Here is a 17,746-nt window from a genome sequence, read left to right on the forward strand (position 1 = left end):
CCTGTTAGCACAGGTAACGCCAGCTAAACACTACATAAGGACAGGTTTTGTGCTGTGTGCTAAGACTCTGGCACATGGCCAAGACTGGAGAGATGACACTAAAAAGGTTATAAGCAGAAAAACTTCTGTAGTAGTGAAACTGAGGGACTGTTAAATCAACTTAAACAAAGTAAATGAGATTTCAGGGAAATGTATTGAAGTATTAAAAGTAAAATTATGCATGCATAAAGGTTTAAATATATATCACATATCTGAATAATTAAGATAACTAAAAGGAAAAGCAGCAAATCCTCATACATATAGTATATATTAGAAGCCAGAAAAATGACTTTCACAATAATAAAGAAAGTTACCGATTCATCTTCTAATCAATTTTCTACTTGTTTTAACTGCACTTACATACTTTCATGGTTTGTTTATAATGTAGTTATCTAATCATAGTAGTGGAGTAAAAAGTACAATGTTTTCCTCTGAAAGTGTATTGGAGTAGAAGTGGAAAGTGGCATGAGATTAAAATACAGATTTGTACTTTAGTAGATGTACTTAGTTACATTCCAGCACTGGTCAGCAGAGGGACACACAGATACTGACATTATGGTAATTGGATCAACGGACCAACTGTAATAGTATTTCTTTAGCACTGAAATTCCTCTGAAACCTTATCTAAATTTGATTAAATTATATTCATGCAAAATAACAACAAATCCTGGATACAAGCAAAAATAAGCAAAAATGTTTGTATATATGTTTTCTATATATGTTCTGCTGCTGGGGGGTACACATAACATATTATGTGTTTTGGCTGTGCTGCATTCATGGACCTACAAAAGTGTAAATTTAGAGAAGGAGGACAGAACGATAAAAGGGACAAAACACACAAGATTAAAAAACACAGGACATTGCAGACATCACTGAAATAATTGATCTTTTTTCAGAACTAAATTATGAATTACACAGATTATACTGTATATTATGGTCTTCCTTTGTGATTCTGAAGGTGTTGTGTTATTTTGGTTTTGAGTCTTTTAATGTGTTTCACAGGTGTTTGGATAAGTGTGTTTTTGGCTGTTTTCTGTACCACCTCTACAAATGACATCTGTAATGGAAAAACAATCCTTTGATTTTCAATCTGTTATATAGCAGTTTCTTTTACTCATTATTTTAACTGTTAAATAAGTGAATCTAAATGCTGTAAGTGTTGCTTTTCACAGTGAGCAAAGAGGTAATGAAGAGTGTGTCTTTCTGGTTTGCAGTCCATGTACCATGACCGCCAGGGAGTGGCAGTGGTGCCACCCACTGTTCCAGGGGCCTTCCTGGGGATACCTGAGAAGGGCACAATGAAAAAGCAAAAGTCCATAGGTATGATGTGTGTGTCATGAGTGTGTGTGTGTGCGTGTGTGCGTGCGTGCGTGCGTGCGTGTGTGTGTAAGAAAGTGCAAGTGTCAGCTTGACTTGTGAGCTGCATGTCCAGTACCTTGTGCTTTTAGCTTGTCGTAATATTCTATTAATGCTCAGAGGACTTGCTCTGTGCTCGAGCTATATGAAGGCTAATTATAGATAAATTAGACTGATCCAGTCAGCAAAGTGTGCTTTCAGGCAATAATATTGGAGGTCATTAAGCATATGCTGAAACCTCATTCTCATTGCTGTACTAAAGGGACGTCATGCCGGCTAATATTACTCACAGCGCCTGTGCTTTGCCATGCCATTATTATTACAATAAAAAATGAAAGCCTCTTTTGCAATAATCACAATGAAAGCACTTTTAGCAAGTTCTGGTTTGTTGACACTGATGTTTTTACTAAATAATGTCACTCACTGACCAAGTGTCAAAAAATGAAATAGGTGTGACTTGCAAGCCATCTTGGTCTTTGATACCAATTCCAACTGTTCCTTAAAGAAGTATTTCAGCAAATAGCGCTTGGCCGTCTCTGCAGTAGAAAGACACAGATACTTTTGAAACTGCTGCTACATTACATGAGAAAAGAGAGAAAAAGGGTGCTTTCTCACAAAAGGTAGAAAACCTACAACTACCAGAATGCAATGTGCCTGATGTAATGTGGAGTAGTCTGTGTGAAACAATGGTGGCCAACTGAATCTCATATTCCATTTGAATGGTAAACTAGAACATGTTTCTGAAAACATTTGAGGAAAGAAATATGCATGTCAGAAAAAGAATAATATAATTAATTAATATTTGATCTGCGCTGCTGAGTTTTATTGTTTGATCTGTTTTTTTGGCCTCAGTTTTCATTGCAGGAAGCAGTATGATACCAGCTTCCTGTTCACAAACTCTTGGCATTATGGTGAAACAGGGTGTGAAAATATGTTTCTGAAAAAAATTTAGGCAAGAAAAAGGCTGTTCAGCATCATAATCTAGTTGATCAGCACTGCATAGTTTTTCCGTTTGGTCAAATCTCCGTCCAAGTTTGAGAGACAGAGAGAGAGGTGGGTGTGTCTCTCCATCAGTTTTCAGTACATGGTGGCAGCGGCATGGTTGGCGGGCAATACAAAAATGCTTCGAGCAATAGCCCCAAGAGCCCCAAGTCATCTAGTGGTGTTTTGCTTAAGGCGAAGAAGGGATACTCAGGAACTGGTAGATAGAGGGAAGTTTAACACAGGTCATCTACACCTACTACCCATATCATCTTGTTACAAGACTGGCTTTAAAATTGGCAAAGTATCCCTTTAACTACTCTTCTTATCTATCTGGCCTCTCACAATTTTCAGGAACCCCCCACTCGGATAAATAAAGGCTAAGAAAAGCTGACATCGATTATTGAGACATTTGCTGTGTAAAGAGGAGGCCATGCTGGAAATAAAAAATAGGGCTGTCTCCCCCAGGTCTTCAAATAATGTTTCTTTCTGCTCCATTTCTCCAAGGTACAGGGGAGGATGAGAAACAGGGATTCCTCACACCTCCCCTACTCAAGTTCTCCCGCAGCCTCTCTATGCCCGACACCTCAGAGGACATCCCTCCTCCTCCAGCCATTTCACCCCCTTCACCACCCGACTACAACTCAGCTGCTGGCCCTACACCCAAGAGCTACGGCACCACACGACCCACCTTCACCCAGAACTCACCCAATGCAGTGAAGACAATTAGCCGAACCACTGATGTTGGTACGTTAAGGCGTGGCTATTTCCGCCAGAGCTCAGAGCAGTTTGAGAGCACACGCACCCGAGGGCGCACACCAGTGCCAGAGAACCCTTACTCCGAGGTGGGCAATAAGACACTGTATGTGCCAGCCAAACCAGCTCGAAGGAAGGGCATGCTTGTAAAGCAGTCCAATGTTGAAGACAGTCCAGAGAAAACATGTCACATGCCAGCAAATCCCTCTGGCGCGGTTTCCATGCCTACTACACCTGTAGAACGAACATGCTCCTCCATCCCCATCCCCACCATCATTGTTAAGGAGCCCTCCACCAGCAGCAGTGGGAAGAGCAGCCAGGGCAGCAGTATGGAGATTGAGCCCACCACCCCTGAACACCCACCTCTCACGTCCACTGTTTGTGGTAGCGGAGGTTTGCGTCCTGAAGACCCTATGTCTCTAAGCAACCCTTTTGCAGCAGCCATTGCCGGGGCAGTACGGGACCGAGAGAAGAGGCTGGAGGCAAAAAAGCACTCAATTGCCTTTCAGTCAATAGACATGGGGGATGATGACTTCAGTAGTCCCACACCAACCCCTCGCCTTCGCCAGTCAAAGTCCATTGATGAAGGCATGTTCAGTAGCGACGAGCGGCTTCGAAGGATATTGGGTCCTCCTCCTGCAGCTCAGCTTGGGCCCCCTGTTGGGGGTGGTAGTGGCAACATGACAGATTTCAACACCCCTGAGCCCACGGTGGTACGGGAACCTCTAAACACCAGAACGGGCCAGTGTCCCAACCTGGACAGTCCCGTCAGTCTCCCAGCTACTCCTCCTAAGAGCCACTACAGGGCTAATGGGACCTACCTCCATCCTGTCACCGGAAAGCCCTTGGATCCCAATTCTCCACTTGCTCTGGCCTTGGCAGCTCGTGACCGGGCCATGAAAGAGCAACAAAACCATCCTCAGAATCAGCCACAAAATCCTCCTCAGGTTCAGCAAACACAGAAGCACGAAGCCCAGTCCCTTCCAATTCAGCCAAGCCACAAACCAGACCTCAACCAACCGCTATTTATTGACACCAAACTACGCTCTGGGATAGAGACCAGCTTTGCTGCAATCTCCACAGCAACAATGGGACGACCTGGCCGGGGCGGCCTGCGGAGGCAGATGACGGAGCAGAAGTATGAGTCTGATGGGGCTCGGGAAGAACGGCAACATCAGGCAGCTGAGGAGAGGAAAAGCGCACCAGTGGATGTGGCAGACACATCACAGCCCAAGTCAGCCGGGTTGTTGATGGTCCACACCAGCAATGAAGCAAGCAACAAGGTTAACAACCAAGAGGTGGAGGGGCAGGACAGCAACAGGCCATCTGAGCTGAAGGACCCCAACCAACCTGATCCTCTCAACGCTACAACACTGTCCGCCCAGCCACCCTCATCACGGAGGAGGAGCATTCCACTAGGTGAGTCGATGGATGAACCCGTAAAGTTGCCCTTCCGCATCCCCCCTCCCCCTCTGGCCTCAGTAGACATTGATGAGGATTTTGACTTCTCAGAGCCCCTCCCCCCACCACTGGAGTTTGCCAACAGTATTGATATTCCTGATGATCAGGCTAGTGCCATTGCAGAGATGCTTCAGCAACAGAGACGGAATGGAGGACCCCCCCTACCTCCATACCATGCGCACGCCCCACCACCTGTCACTGATCAACACAAAAGGGTGGCAAACAGCATGCCCCCCTCATACCCTCCTCCTCCACCTGACTCAGAGTCTGGGGTGGGCGACTCAGGCATCGAAGAGGTAGACAGCCGCAGTAGCGGGGATCCTCAGCACATGGAGACCACCAGCACCGTTTCCAGCATCTCTACCCTGTCGTCAGAGGGAGGCTTTTGTGACAGCGCTCTGGAGAGCCTCTATGCCACAGCAGACGGACATGCCTTTCTGGTGGATCGCCCCCCTGTTCCACCCAAACCTAAGGGCAAATCCGTCATCAACAGAACATCACTTTATCATGACGCTCTAATTGAAGAGCCCCCAGAGTCCTATGGGTCCCCGCCTCAGGCCCCTCCCCCTCCCCCTTCTTCCTCTGAGCCTCCTAGGACTCCTACTCAAAGGACATCCAAGTTGTGGGGCGATCAGCCCCCTGAGCTGCGCAGCCCCCCATCCACACCAGACAGCAAGAACACTGTCATCACCGAGCTGAGCTCCATTCTGCAGCAAATGAATCGCGACAGGCCAGCCAAGCCAGGAGAAAGCCTCGACTCCCCCACAGGGACCAGGGGGGGCTTCGGAACAAGGTACGTGATAAGTCACTCATTCACTCTGGGTTTCCAAATTCTGATGTGAATAAGTTAAGTACGTTTTCATGACCAACACTGTAAACATCAGTCCTAGACCTACCCTCATCTAGTACTTTATTTTATTATTTCTTTCAAAGGTTAGTTACCTGTGTAGGAACTTCATTAATTGTAAAGATTGGGAAAACCCCAACCCTTACAGTGTTTAGTGAGGCAGTTATGCTGATTGCAGTATTTGCAAGTATCATTGCATGTTGTGTCATAGCATGGGTACAGGCATTGCGTTTAGGAGGACTTGACTAGTTGCCTTGACTCGAAAGCACTTTGGTTCTTAGATGTGCTTAAAACATAACTTCAGCTGCAACTTTATTTGTCCCCAAAGGGCAATTGGTTTTGCAGCAAGGCATAAACAGGACATACAAATACAAAATTTTGTATAAAAATACAAAAGACAAAATGCAAAGATGAGGTAGCAGGCACCGAAGATAGCAACCCTGGAGAAACAACAGAATTAAGTGCTAAGTCATAAAAATATAAATATGTTAATCATATAATCATCGTATCATATGTAATCATCACCAATGATAAAAGTCATTTGTGCAATTCATACATCAGTGAGATATATACGATACGAGACCACAGTAATACTACAGTGCAAAGAAGGGGCTAAAGAGACCAAAGTGATACAGCCAAAGTTAGAAGCACCACAACAATCGATGTCATCATCCACATCATTTGTACCTACAACATATCCAAAACAATTATCCCCACCTGAATTAAAAAGAGAAATGGCACTGGGGACAAAAGAGTGCTTGTTGCTGTATCTGTATCGCTTCTCACAGAGGGAAATCTGAACCGGGAACCAGAGGGCAGTAACTGAAACTCTCAGGGATGAGCACTGACTGACAGGATGGATTTTGCCTTTTGCAGAAAGTGTCTATAGTACAGGTCAGTGAGTCAGCTTTGCTAGACACTGATGATTTTACCTCTGGCCTTCAGTTTTGGAAAGCGCAGCTTTGGCCTGGACACTCAGATTTCCATACCAGCAGATCACAGAAAATGTTAAAATAGACTCCATGTCTATAAAAGTGACTTGACTTGACTAGTTATTCATACTGTATTTTTAACCATGAGCACAGTGGACCTGAGAGTTATGTAAGAGTTGCAAATTTTAGAAATGCCAGAGATGTTATTGCAAGGTCAGTTCACCCTAAATACAACAGAACATGTTTTTTTTTTATAATCACTCCTTGACGTAGCCATGCAGATAGTTTTGGTTTCATTTCCCCAGTTTGTGATATCTATTGCAAAGGGACTATCTTCAGATCTACAGTATGCTGATCATTGATGAGTTTGGTATTGTGTAGACAGGATTTTCAATTGTTTCCTGTTGATTATAGCTGTGGTCCATTTAATGAGCAGCCAAACGTTGGGTGGTTTGAGCATTCTAACACAGCTGGAAGTCCTGATTTGTGTGAAGTGCGGTATATATGAGGCTGCAGGGGTCTGCTTGTATGTCATCTGAAGGGGTTTATAGAAGCAACAAAAGGTTCCTCACAGGCTTCATATATGTAGTTGTGGCTGGCACTCTACAGATATTTATTTTTATATGCTGTATATGTATCATTAATTCCAGAAAGTAGCTTTGCAGGTTGTCAAAAGTGAGGACAGGTTTTAATATAGGTCTCTGTACAGGCGTGATGATGACAAACCTGGAAACCTCACTGTTACAACCAACCATCAGGAAGCTGTGCACGGTCATGTCACCCGTTGTTTGTCAAGAAATAGTTACAGTGTGTACTTTAACTCCTTTTTAAAGCACACATTCTGTTTTCTTCAGCAACTTACTTCAGTTAACCATGTTTATCATTTCTGGTCAACAGTATTTGGCAGTTAAGAATATTGTAGAATAGACAAGTCATGATTTTGGTCCTTAGGCTGCATTTTCACCAAATCAGGTGTTGTGGTGGATTTGCGGGTGGAAACCAACTATAGAAAAGCCAATCTCCTCATCTCAGTGACTTTGGTAAGTTGGTTTATGTTGGTTTAAAGGATTAGTATAATTCCTTTGATCATCATTACTGAAGTTTCTTTACCGCCACTAAAAACACACATATGCACACACACACACACACACACACACACAAAGCAGGTGCTCTCCTGTGTAAGGTTAATACACACAATTCATTTATAATAAAACATTAATATTTCTAAGTGGAGATTGTGGAAAATGGGACACCCATTGTGTCAAAGGAGGCTTTTCTTGCAGTAGAAGTCCAAGTTTGTGTGCCATGATCTATGGACATCCCGCTGTAATGAAAGAAGGAGATGAAAGAAAGAGACTATAACTTGTTTCCATGAAATGTGGGCATCTTCTGATCTGATCACTGGTCAGATGATTGGCCACCATGACGTGACATTGGGTTGCTTCACACGCTGATTCTGTTTCAACTTTTTGAAGCTCCAGGGGATGTCAGTACAAAGGGTAGATGCACTTTCACTTTCAAATGATATGTTTTTTTGCTGTATTTGGTGTGAATGCAGCATAAATCCAAGGTAGATTGAAATCAACTTTCGATTTTGATCTTTGAAAAAAGCGAAAGTTGGATTCGATTTGTTTTTCCCTTCCAGCTTATATTTTGTGCACATCAGAAGGAAAAAAACATTTCAAAGACACACAGCATAGCCTCTTTTACAGACACCATGGCCACTGCCAGAGTCATCACTGTGACACCACTTTGCCTGCCCCGATGGTTATGTTAACAATGGACTTGTCATTGAAAGAAAAAGTAGTTTGTAGGTTGGGTCATAGAAACTCAAGCTGCAGATGTGCCCCTTTGCCATCAAGTAAATCTTCTTTTTGATTTTGTGTTACAGTTTGCTCCCAAATGATCGGTGAAATAATATGTTATTATAACATAACATATAACATATAACATATACCATATACCATATACCATATACCATATACCATATAACATATATATAACATATAACAGATTATTTAAATATGATCATACAGCCTTAGTGTGGTACAAAATACGGCAGTTATATCACATTTGATACCATGTAGCTTATTCCTTTAAAAAACAATTTAAAAATGTGAATGACAGCTATGAGGGCATATAATCAATTATCTATTGATCTTTATGAATCAAGACTCAATAGTCTAAGAATTTTATAGCCGTCGGAGCTGACAATAAATTTTGAAATCAAATGTTTTGCGACCTAAATGTTGAAAGTGGAGATTGTGGAGAATTGTGATATCCATTGTGTCAGAAGATGCTTTTCTTGTTATGAAGTCCAAGTTTGTGTGCCATGATCAATGGACATCCTGTACAGGCCCTTAAAATGAAGATCTGATAAAAGAGTTACTCTGTGGAGGTGAATCGCCTGTTTATATTGTAGCACATATGTAGACATCATTCATTCAGCTCACCGTCTCGCCTTTATGCTGCCCTCACGTGCTCCTCAGAAATATCATATATACCGTATTTACAAGTTACGAGCACATGAACAGCCCTCCAAAGTCATAATTACAAGTGGGAAATTGGGAAATTTCTATGGTACTCGAGATGCTGAGTGGAAACGTTCGGTGATGTTTCAGGGCAGTAGAAATGGCAGAAAGCATGAAAACAGTGTCAACAATTGACGGTAAAATATTATATATTTGGTTATTTTGTTCCTAGTAACTATCATTTACTTTTAGTAGTTGCACATTTTAGTATATGCATCTATTAGCTGAAGCCAGAAAACTCTGAACTATAAAGCATGCGACGCAATTATAATAATACTGATAAGGTTGTTTTATAACAGGAGTTGCCAACTAAACGTCATAAATGCATAAACTTGGCGGGAAAAAGTCAGCAATTGGTCATGATGATAAGAAACTTTTTATTAATTCACATATAAATTTTTGATCACATGTAAAGTGTAATATGGTATTCATGTTAACTGCTTTTCATGTAGAGTGACCTAGATTTAATATACAAATATAGAATATATAAAATATATAAAAAATAAAAAAATATAAATAAACTGGAAACTGCTATCAACCTCTTGTTTAAACGCTCTTAACATTAAAATGCAACCCATCTTCCTTGTAGCTTCCATGTTGTTTCCACTTTACGACCTCAAAGCACATAAATACAACTCAGTTGGAAAAATGACTTCCTAATTCAAACTACAACCTTCGATGTCACATGAATACAGCATAAATGTATGGCATTTATTTGCAATTTATTTGTTTTCTGTCACACTTCTAAAGAGTTTACTTGGAGGGCAACACAAAGGACAGTCACTAGACTACATGTGAAGTGGAGGCTGTTTACTTGTTGATAAATCAGATTAAGTGATGGTACATTGGATATAACAAGCTTGATTTCCTGCACAGCCATGTTTAAGATTGTTCAGGACACACTGGAGTCAAATCTGCAGGAACCGGGACAACGTTTTGATGGACCCTGCACCTGAGCCAGCTCAGCTCATGCTTTTTTAAACTCACTTCTTCCCCGTATGAAAGGGAAATAAAAAGCAGAATAAATAATTCACTGCTCACATGCATTTTGTATGAACAGTCCCATCGTCCATCAGAGAGGTGTAGAGAGCAGAGGGAAAGAGCTGATTCCTCTGTGCCTTCTCATCTAGTAAACATTGTTAGATCGACATGCTGACGTCCATTTGTGGTAATTATAGTGAGATGCCCAGCAGCTGCTTAGGTCCAGCCTTGTGTTTCCTCCTTCACGCTTCACGCCACATACTATCATGTTATCCTCATTTTCATCCCCTGCAGTTCAAAGTCATGCCTTTTGACCTTTACACCTTGTACTCATTTCATTTTCAGCACACGCCTCTCCATCTTCATCTCCATTTTCTCCAGTCTCCTGTAGTTCCTTCATCTCCTCTTTCTTCATGTCCTCAGTGTCTCCTGTCTTAACAGGTAGGTCCTATCCGCTGTTATCACATCTCACCAAAGCCTTGTTTCCGCTTGTGTTCATTTTTATCCATCACTGCCATGCTGCATAGTGTTGAAGTCTATGAAGTAAATGATGCTCCAACACATTCTCATCCCAACTAGACAAATATAGTGGCTTGGTCAGTGCTATTCATCTCCTCATATGATTGCTAGTATCCTACTACATCTGTTGGTGATGTTACATGTCAATTTATGCCACTTCTGTTTTCACAGGAAATGTGTGTGCTGTGCCCATTTGATGCATACACTTTTTCATAATAGCTTACATCAGTAAAACCTTGCATTAACATATATTTCGTTGTGCAACACAAGCACATTAGAACAACAAAAAATAGAATTGCGAGCGAAGTTTCAAGCTGATGCCATCCAACGGTATATCATCCTGCTGTGACACTTTCCAGCTTATAAACTGGTGCTGTACACTGTGAAAGGTGGTATGATATGATATATGAAGTTACTGACCAAGCACCAATATATGCCAACTTTGGAGTGAAAATCAGCTGGCTGCTCTTATGGAGTAGAAGATATTATTCTAATTTGGGTCACTTTGCTGCTTAAAGTTGAATATGGAGGAAAAATGGAAATAACTGCCACTCATTTCACTGTAAAAGTAGATACCCCATAGTAGAGCTGGGCGATAAAACGATAATGATATCAATCGCAAAATAACTTTTCCTCAATTGAAATATGAGGTGTAGACATTATTATTACCAGGGGCAGATATAATGTTTTTGAGGCCTGGGGCCACAAGCACATTACCTTATTTTCACACTTTCTCTAACTGGGAATGTTGGCAGGCTGTTGGCACTATAGGAGAAGTTGGCCTACTCAAAAGTTGTTTTTTTCCTGAGGAAAATGATTAATAGTACAGAAGTTTCACAGAAGTTGAAGTCAGAGTCCTGCAGTCAGGAGAGGTTGGCCTATTATCAGCACAATGTGCTTAAATTTACCTGAAGTTTGTTTAAGATGGAGCTTTATTTTTTTATATAATGCTGGGAAGTTTGATAAATAATAATAAATCATATGTTTATTACACTCCAACACACCATGGTCAAATGAAGCAGTGTCAGTGAACTATGAGGCCAATAAACAAACCACAACAAAAAAGCAGAAAGCAAAAAGAAAAATTCATTAATCACAATCATAAAAATTTTAGTAACTGGACCCCTTTGAATTTTAGTAGAACAGGTCCGCCAGTTGGTGGTGCCTGTTCTACAGTATATTTATCATGTTCAATGTCTAACAGAAAATAAACATTTAAACCAAAATTAACCTTATGATGTTTTTCATATCTCACTTAGGAGTAAAAGGGAACCTTTAAGCTTGACAGACATAGTGATTTAATGTATACCATGATATATATCGATATCAACTGATATGAAAAAAAATATCATGGTAAGACTTTTTTCCATATCACCCAGCCCTACCCTATAGTTACATTTAATGCCACTGATATGGGTGTAACACTACACAGAAGTCACTGTTCAGTTCTCCAATTTAGAAGTAACAGTTCAGTTTAAGTTTGTTACAGCGGAAAAAATCCTAAATCTCTGATGGATATATTTCCTTTCATTCATTTGTTAGACAGTTACAGAGACAGACACACCGAGGTACTGAGTAGGGGTGTAAATCAAGTCAAGTCAATTTTATTTATAAAGCCCATTCTCACAAAACACGGTTTGCCTCAGGGGGCTTTACAGTGTACAACATCCCTCTGCCCTTAGACCCTCACATCACCTAAGAAAAAACGAAGAGTGGCAGTGGATGATGAGGAATCCCTCTTCTACGGCAGACAGATGTGCAATAGATGTCGTAAATAACAATTGAATTACAATTATGACAAAAAGGAAAAGGAAAGAGTGAGGGGGAGAGATGCACAGCAATAATGGAAACAAACGCATGTCATATTACAATAACAATAGGTGTAATATTACTAAATGCACTCTATGATAGCATGTGATGACTGGTTTCATCACTATAAGATATTATATTGATACTGTGGGAAACAATATGATATTTGCCAATATCACAGTCTGCCATGGTACAATTTTGATTTGATTCAATATAGGGGCCTGTGATCAATATAAGCCAATACAGTCTGCCCATTTAAAACAGTCAGTTTCAGAGGAAGCTACCACCACTTTTTTGCTAATGACCAGAAAAGTACAGAGATCTCTTTTCAACTTGTTGTCATTCTGTGGTCAAATACCTCCACTTGTGCAGTGCTTTTGGTGTAAGACATCAACGCCAAATGCCACCTTTGGTGCATAATATACCACTGGATGGCATCAGCTAAGAACGCAGCCGGACAGAAGTCAATAAATATAATTTTTATGATAAAATATTTATAATTATGTTACATAATTATTAGGAATTTTTAAGTATCAAAGTTTTATTTGCCTTGTTTGTTTTTTTCCCCTTTTGTTGTTTCATACTTTTCTTTTTTTGTTTTGTTTTGTTTTTGTTTTTTGTTTTTACCTATCTTGAAGAAGGTCTAATTTTCTTGTACTTTCTACTAATTTCTTGCCAATTTTTGGGTTGTTTCTTCTTTTTGACCTAATTCCCATGTTTTTGAAAGAAATCAAGACAATCTTCTCAGGTTAGAAAAGGATTAATCTCACCGTGAATATGTTGTGACATTAGGCATCTTCAGTGTCTCTTGTTTTGCCATTTTGGCAGCAGCTGCTTAGCCTATAAAGTGAAAAGGGATGTGTTTGTGCTGTTGGTAGCTTTGTGATGCTAAGGTGTCAGGCGAATAAAGCTGGCAGCCTCTCAAAGTAAACTCTTTATTTCCCCCACACCATGCAGCTGCAGTGATTTTTGAACTGAGAGGATTGTTTTGCACAGTGAAGTTTATTGTGAATTCTAGAAAGCAAAGATTTTTATGTCCTTTCTGTGTGTTATTTAATGTCATGTGACTCATGTCCGCTTTATTGCAGATATGATCTGCAATTTGGGAGAAGTGTTTTACGTCAGCTTCTCAGTGTCAATTATAAGTGGGGATGTGCTGGGATTTTAGGTCCCAATTTTTCCCTGTTGGCCTCCTGCATTGCGTAAACATGTGCCGGCAGAGGAAGAGAAATGCTTCTGAGAATTCACATGCGTCAACAAAGCAGTCAAAATCAAAATGAGTCCAAGGCAAGGCAAACTTAATTGTCTGTATGAAGTGCATTTTATAGTCATGGGAAACTTGAAGTTCAAATAGTCAAACAAAAAAACAAGACGGTGATTAAAAAGAGAAATAAAGAGATAAAGGAAAAGGTTATATTATGAATTAGCAAATCAAGGTGGGCGCTGCTGCAGTCCAGAGGGTGGTGGTCTGGTCATGCACTTTACGCTCCTATGCATCACTATTAGATGGTCCGAGCAGCGGATGTAGAATAAAGAGCAACAAAGCCTGCTTAATGTGGATGAGAATGGAGGCGGATGGCTCTAACAAGCATAGGACTTTGACCCGGGAGACCAGGGTGTGTGTCTCATGTGAAACCAAAAGTCAGAATTTTCACCTGGCTTTCTTCGATTGTGGTTCATTGCGTTCATTTCAATTTATAGTGGAAATGCCTTTTATTTTGTCAATGTAAAAGTACTTTGCTATTCTCATTTTTCAGGAGAGTTTACCACATACTAGTCACATTGTTTTAATACAAAGCTGGTTGAAGATTGTGGAAGTATCCCTTCAACTGATCTGGTTAACTCAGTTCAGTAACTTGCACATTGTTGGATCAAACAACCAGATTTCATTCTGCATCCAATCCCCATTCCTCAGGCATCACCCAACAACCTACTCCAAACACTCAGCTGCTTGTAATCTGGTCTTTTCAATTGCTTCTGCTCTGAAGGGTTAGTAGTGTGTGTGTGTGTGTGTGTGTGTGTGTGTGTGTGTGTGTATTATGTCAGATAGAGTTTAAACCCTGCTCTCCTGTGTGTCACTGGGGTCTCTGATTATCTGCCTCAGATGGGGTTGTTGTCTCGTGGAGAGGGTCATCAGGCCCTGAGCAGAGGAAGATGAGGTTGTAGGCAGCGAGAGACGTGCAGATAGGGACCACCTCGTCATATGAGGAGGCCTGCGGAGGGTAATGGTGGTTCTGTTTCTGTGACTGTCAAACAGATGGCAACAGAGATGCACAGAAGATGGCCTAGATTCACACATGCTCTCCCTCTCGCTCTCTCTCTCCTCCATCCTTTGCTCTCGTGCTCTTTCTCTCGTCTTTTTTTATGGTGGTTCTCTCGTCTTCATCGGTGTGTTGGAATCAGCCTCAGCACCAGTGCTGACAGCAGAATTTCTCCATTGGACATTTGTGTGCGTTTTTTTCTCCTCTTTTTTTCATCCCCGTCTCTTCGCCTCCCAGATTAAATGTGCGTTGGTTGTGCCTGTGGACGAAAGGGTTGCCTAGCAACCAGCTGATGAGAGCAGCCTTGAGGCCTGCAGTGATGTCAGTCTGAGTCAGGGGAGGGGTGTGTGTTTGTACATGTGTGCGTGTGTGTGTGTGTGTGTGTGTGTGTGTGTGAGAGAGAGAGAGAAAGAGAGATGGAGCAAGAGGATGGCAGGCCTAACCCTCAGCAGAGTTCAACACCATCTCACGCAGGTCACGTGCCACACTGCTTTAGTAGGCCACTGTTATGTAACCCAGCACAGCCGAGTCAGTCTTTATGTATATGTGTGTGTGTGTGTGTGTGTGTGTGTGTGTGTGTGTGTGTGTGTGTGTGTGTGTGTGTGTGTGCGTGTCTGTATATGCATTCAAGCTTCTATAAATAAAGGCAGCGTGTTCATGCATGCCAATGAATGCAACACTGAATGCGTGAGCCAGTGTGTGCTAGAAAGCGGCAGGGAGTCATGCGATGTGTGGGCGTGGTGAAGGCGAGGTCTCCCACCACAGATATCAATAGCACTGCATCACTTTCCTCCCAGCCTGCACAGCTGACAGAGAGCCCAGTGAGGGCCAGCGAGGGACACGTGCTGACATTACTTGTGTGTGTCTGTGTGTTTGTGAAGGGATGGGGGCTGTGTGGCCTCTATTGTTGGTTTTTGTCTATAGCTTGTACATATGAGTTTTAAAGCTCTATGTGATGACTTTATGTGATATTTAAGCCTTTGATACCTGGATTATTATCACTTTTATTATTTTACAAGTAAAACTTTCAACCCTGAACAAAAAAAAGCTGACAGGTCTGTGACTGATTATTTGAATCTCCAACTTTTTCAAGTTTCAGATCAACAGAAATTATGATATTTCTTCAACTGTCATCTGTAAGCATTGAGCGTACTTACTGACTGAATGAATGATGAGTGTTTGGCATGATACCCGGCCCCTTATGGACATGAGTGATGCTTTTTAGCTGATGTGGCAGCTGTAGCTCAGGAAGTAGAAAGGTTCAGTCCCTTGACCACATGTCGAAGTTTTTCCAAATTGCTCCTGATGGCTTTGCAAATCCCTTTGTGAAAGCTGAAATAAGGGTCACGGATGCCGCACTTCATGTAAGCTGAGTGCAGCAGAGTATTTTTACCTGCTACACAGACTCAGTCTTTGCAGTGTGTGGCTGCTGCCAGCGTCACTATGTGCGTACTGAGTTTTGCCAAGTGATAATTTATTTTGTTATGGAGGATGTGGAAGCATATAGACTATATTTACAGGTACTGAATCAATTAACTGGATTGTTTTAATATCTTGAAGTGTTTTAGTGATTTATTTAATGTAAAATGGATATACAAGGTTGCTCTTTTTCCTCTGGTACAACAAGGTGTTTTTATATTTTTTTAAACAGATTGCACTTAGTTTTTACAGTTCTATGTGGTTTTTACCTCTTAAAAGTCACACAAAGATAGGGAAAGATAGGCCAACTGTGTAAAAAGGAGGAGCAGCACAGTGCCTGTGTGGGCTTCTGTGGTCAGTGTAGCAGCTTCAGTTTATTATAATGGATGCACTCTGCTGCAGGCATGCCACTGCTAACGAATCACGCCATGCCCGTGTCTCCTACAGTTTGGCTGTGAGAGTGATTTTTAAACCCCGAAACCTAAGCAAATTGGATTTATCTTTTTTAAAAAACATAGGGGGAAGGCAGTGGGCAACTCAACAAGAAATGACTCCATAATTTGCAATAAATTAGTATAAAGTTACAATGAAATTACCAGAAAATTAACAAAAAAAAAAAAATTAAAACAAGAACAAACAAGGAAATGACCTGAAAAAAATACTAAAATAATTACAGTTATCATAAGGGGTTTTTTTTTAACATTGATTTTCATTTTCTTATCACTTTTTAACAATTTCTTGAAAGTAGCTTATTGCCTTTTTGAAGAGTATTATAACTTTTTGCTCAGGTTTCAGAGGTTTAAATACTTGCGAGAGGTGTCTGAATGCAGCAGGAAAAACTGATGTTCATCCAGATTTCAAAGGGTAAAGACTTATAAGCAGATGGTACCTGTAATGGTAGCCTTGGCCACTTAAATGTGTGTGTAAATGGGTGAATGTGATTTGTAAAAGGGCTTTTTGTGGTTGTTCATTTACAATGTCTGTGCAAATAAAGAACGTCTGTTTGCAATTAAAAATGTGTAAGCACAAATTGCGTGGTTTGCTGTCTGCTGTCCGACATTGTGAAACTCAGAGCATGGTGGCATGGTGACATGCTATTGTTACCATTACTGCTATTGTGTCTCTCCCCCTCTCTCTTCCCCTCTCTTGTTCTCTCTCTCTTTCTCTTACCTTTTTGTCATTATTGCAATTTAATTGTTATATACAACATCTATTGCACGTCTTTCCGTCGTGGAAGAGGGATCCCTCCTCAGTCGCTCTTCCTGAGGTTTCTACCATTTTTTCCCCCGTTACAGGGTTTTTTGTGGGGAGTCTTTCCTTAGACGATGTGAGGGTCTAAGAACAGAGGGATGTCGTATTCCCTAAAGCCCTCTGAGGCAAACTGTGTTTTGTGATAATGGGCTTTATAAATAAAATTGACTTGACTTGATGGCTCTGTCCTCTTTGGCTCTACCCGACTCTTGGAAGCTACAAGAAATGGTAATACAGTCAGAGAAGTTTAACAAGGCACTGTGCGTCTAATAAGCAATTACATACTTTTCACATGAATTTCACTCCTGAAACTTAAAGTGTTTAATAGATGATAGAACGCCAGGATAGCAAGTAGAGAAGTGCTTGACAGATCTCAGGTTAAGTATATCTGTGCAGTTGTTTTGAATCAGAGCTGGAGCGTGATCGTTCAGTCTCACATGTCATTACGGAAAGATCACAGTAGAATACTGTGACCCAGGAGCAGGAGTGGAGTTAGTCACTAACTGTGAAAACAGAAGGCAGACAGATTGCAGAGACTCGTTGAGAAATATGTTTTGTTCTTCCATGCACCCCCCTTTGTTCTTTTATATCACATATGTGTTT

General features: G+C 41.2%; 1 protein-coding gene across 5 annotated transcripts in view; it reads left to right on the top strand.

Annotated features, from left to right (window-relative positions):
• The window catches only part of LOC121942216 (SH3 and multiple ankyrin repeat domains protein 2-like), a 337,093-nt gene that overhangs the window by 307,225 nt on the left and 12,122 nt on the right, over positions 1-17,746 (top strand). For 4 of the 5 annotated variants that reach the window (XM_088081324.1, XM_088081305.1, XM_088081313.1 and 1 more), the window contains 2 exons: positions 1,254-1,359; positions 2,884-5,386. In XM_088081324.1, coding sequence (XP_087937450.1) covers positions 1,254-1,359; positions 2,884-5,386 — 2,609 coding nt within the window. The remainder of the gene's footprint in view (positions 1-1,253; positions 1,360-2,883; positions 5,387-17,746) is intronic. The other variant, XM_088081308.1, reaches the window with a different exon arrangement.

The sequence above is a fragment of the Plectropomus leopardus genome, chromosome 1 (genome assembly GCF_026936395.1).
Source record: "Plectropomus leopardus strain MGB_pleo_1.0 chromosome 1, ASM2693639v1, whole genome shotgun sequence".
NCBI lineage: Eukaryota > Metazoa > Chordata > Actinopteri > Perciformes > Serranidae > Plectropomus > Plectropomus leopardus.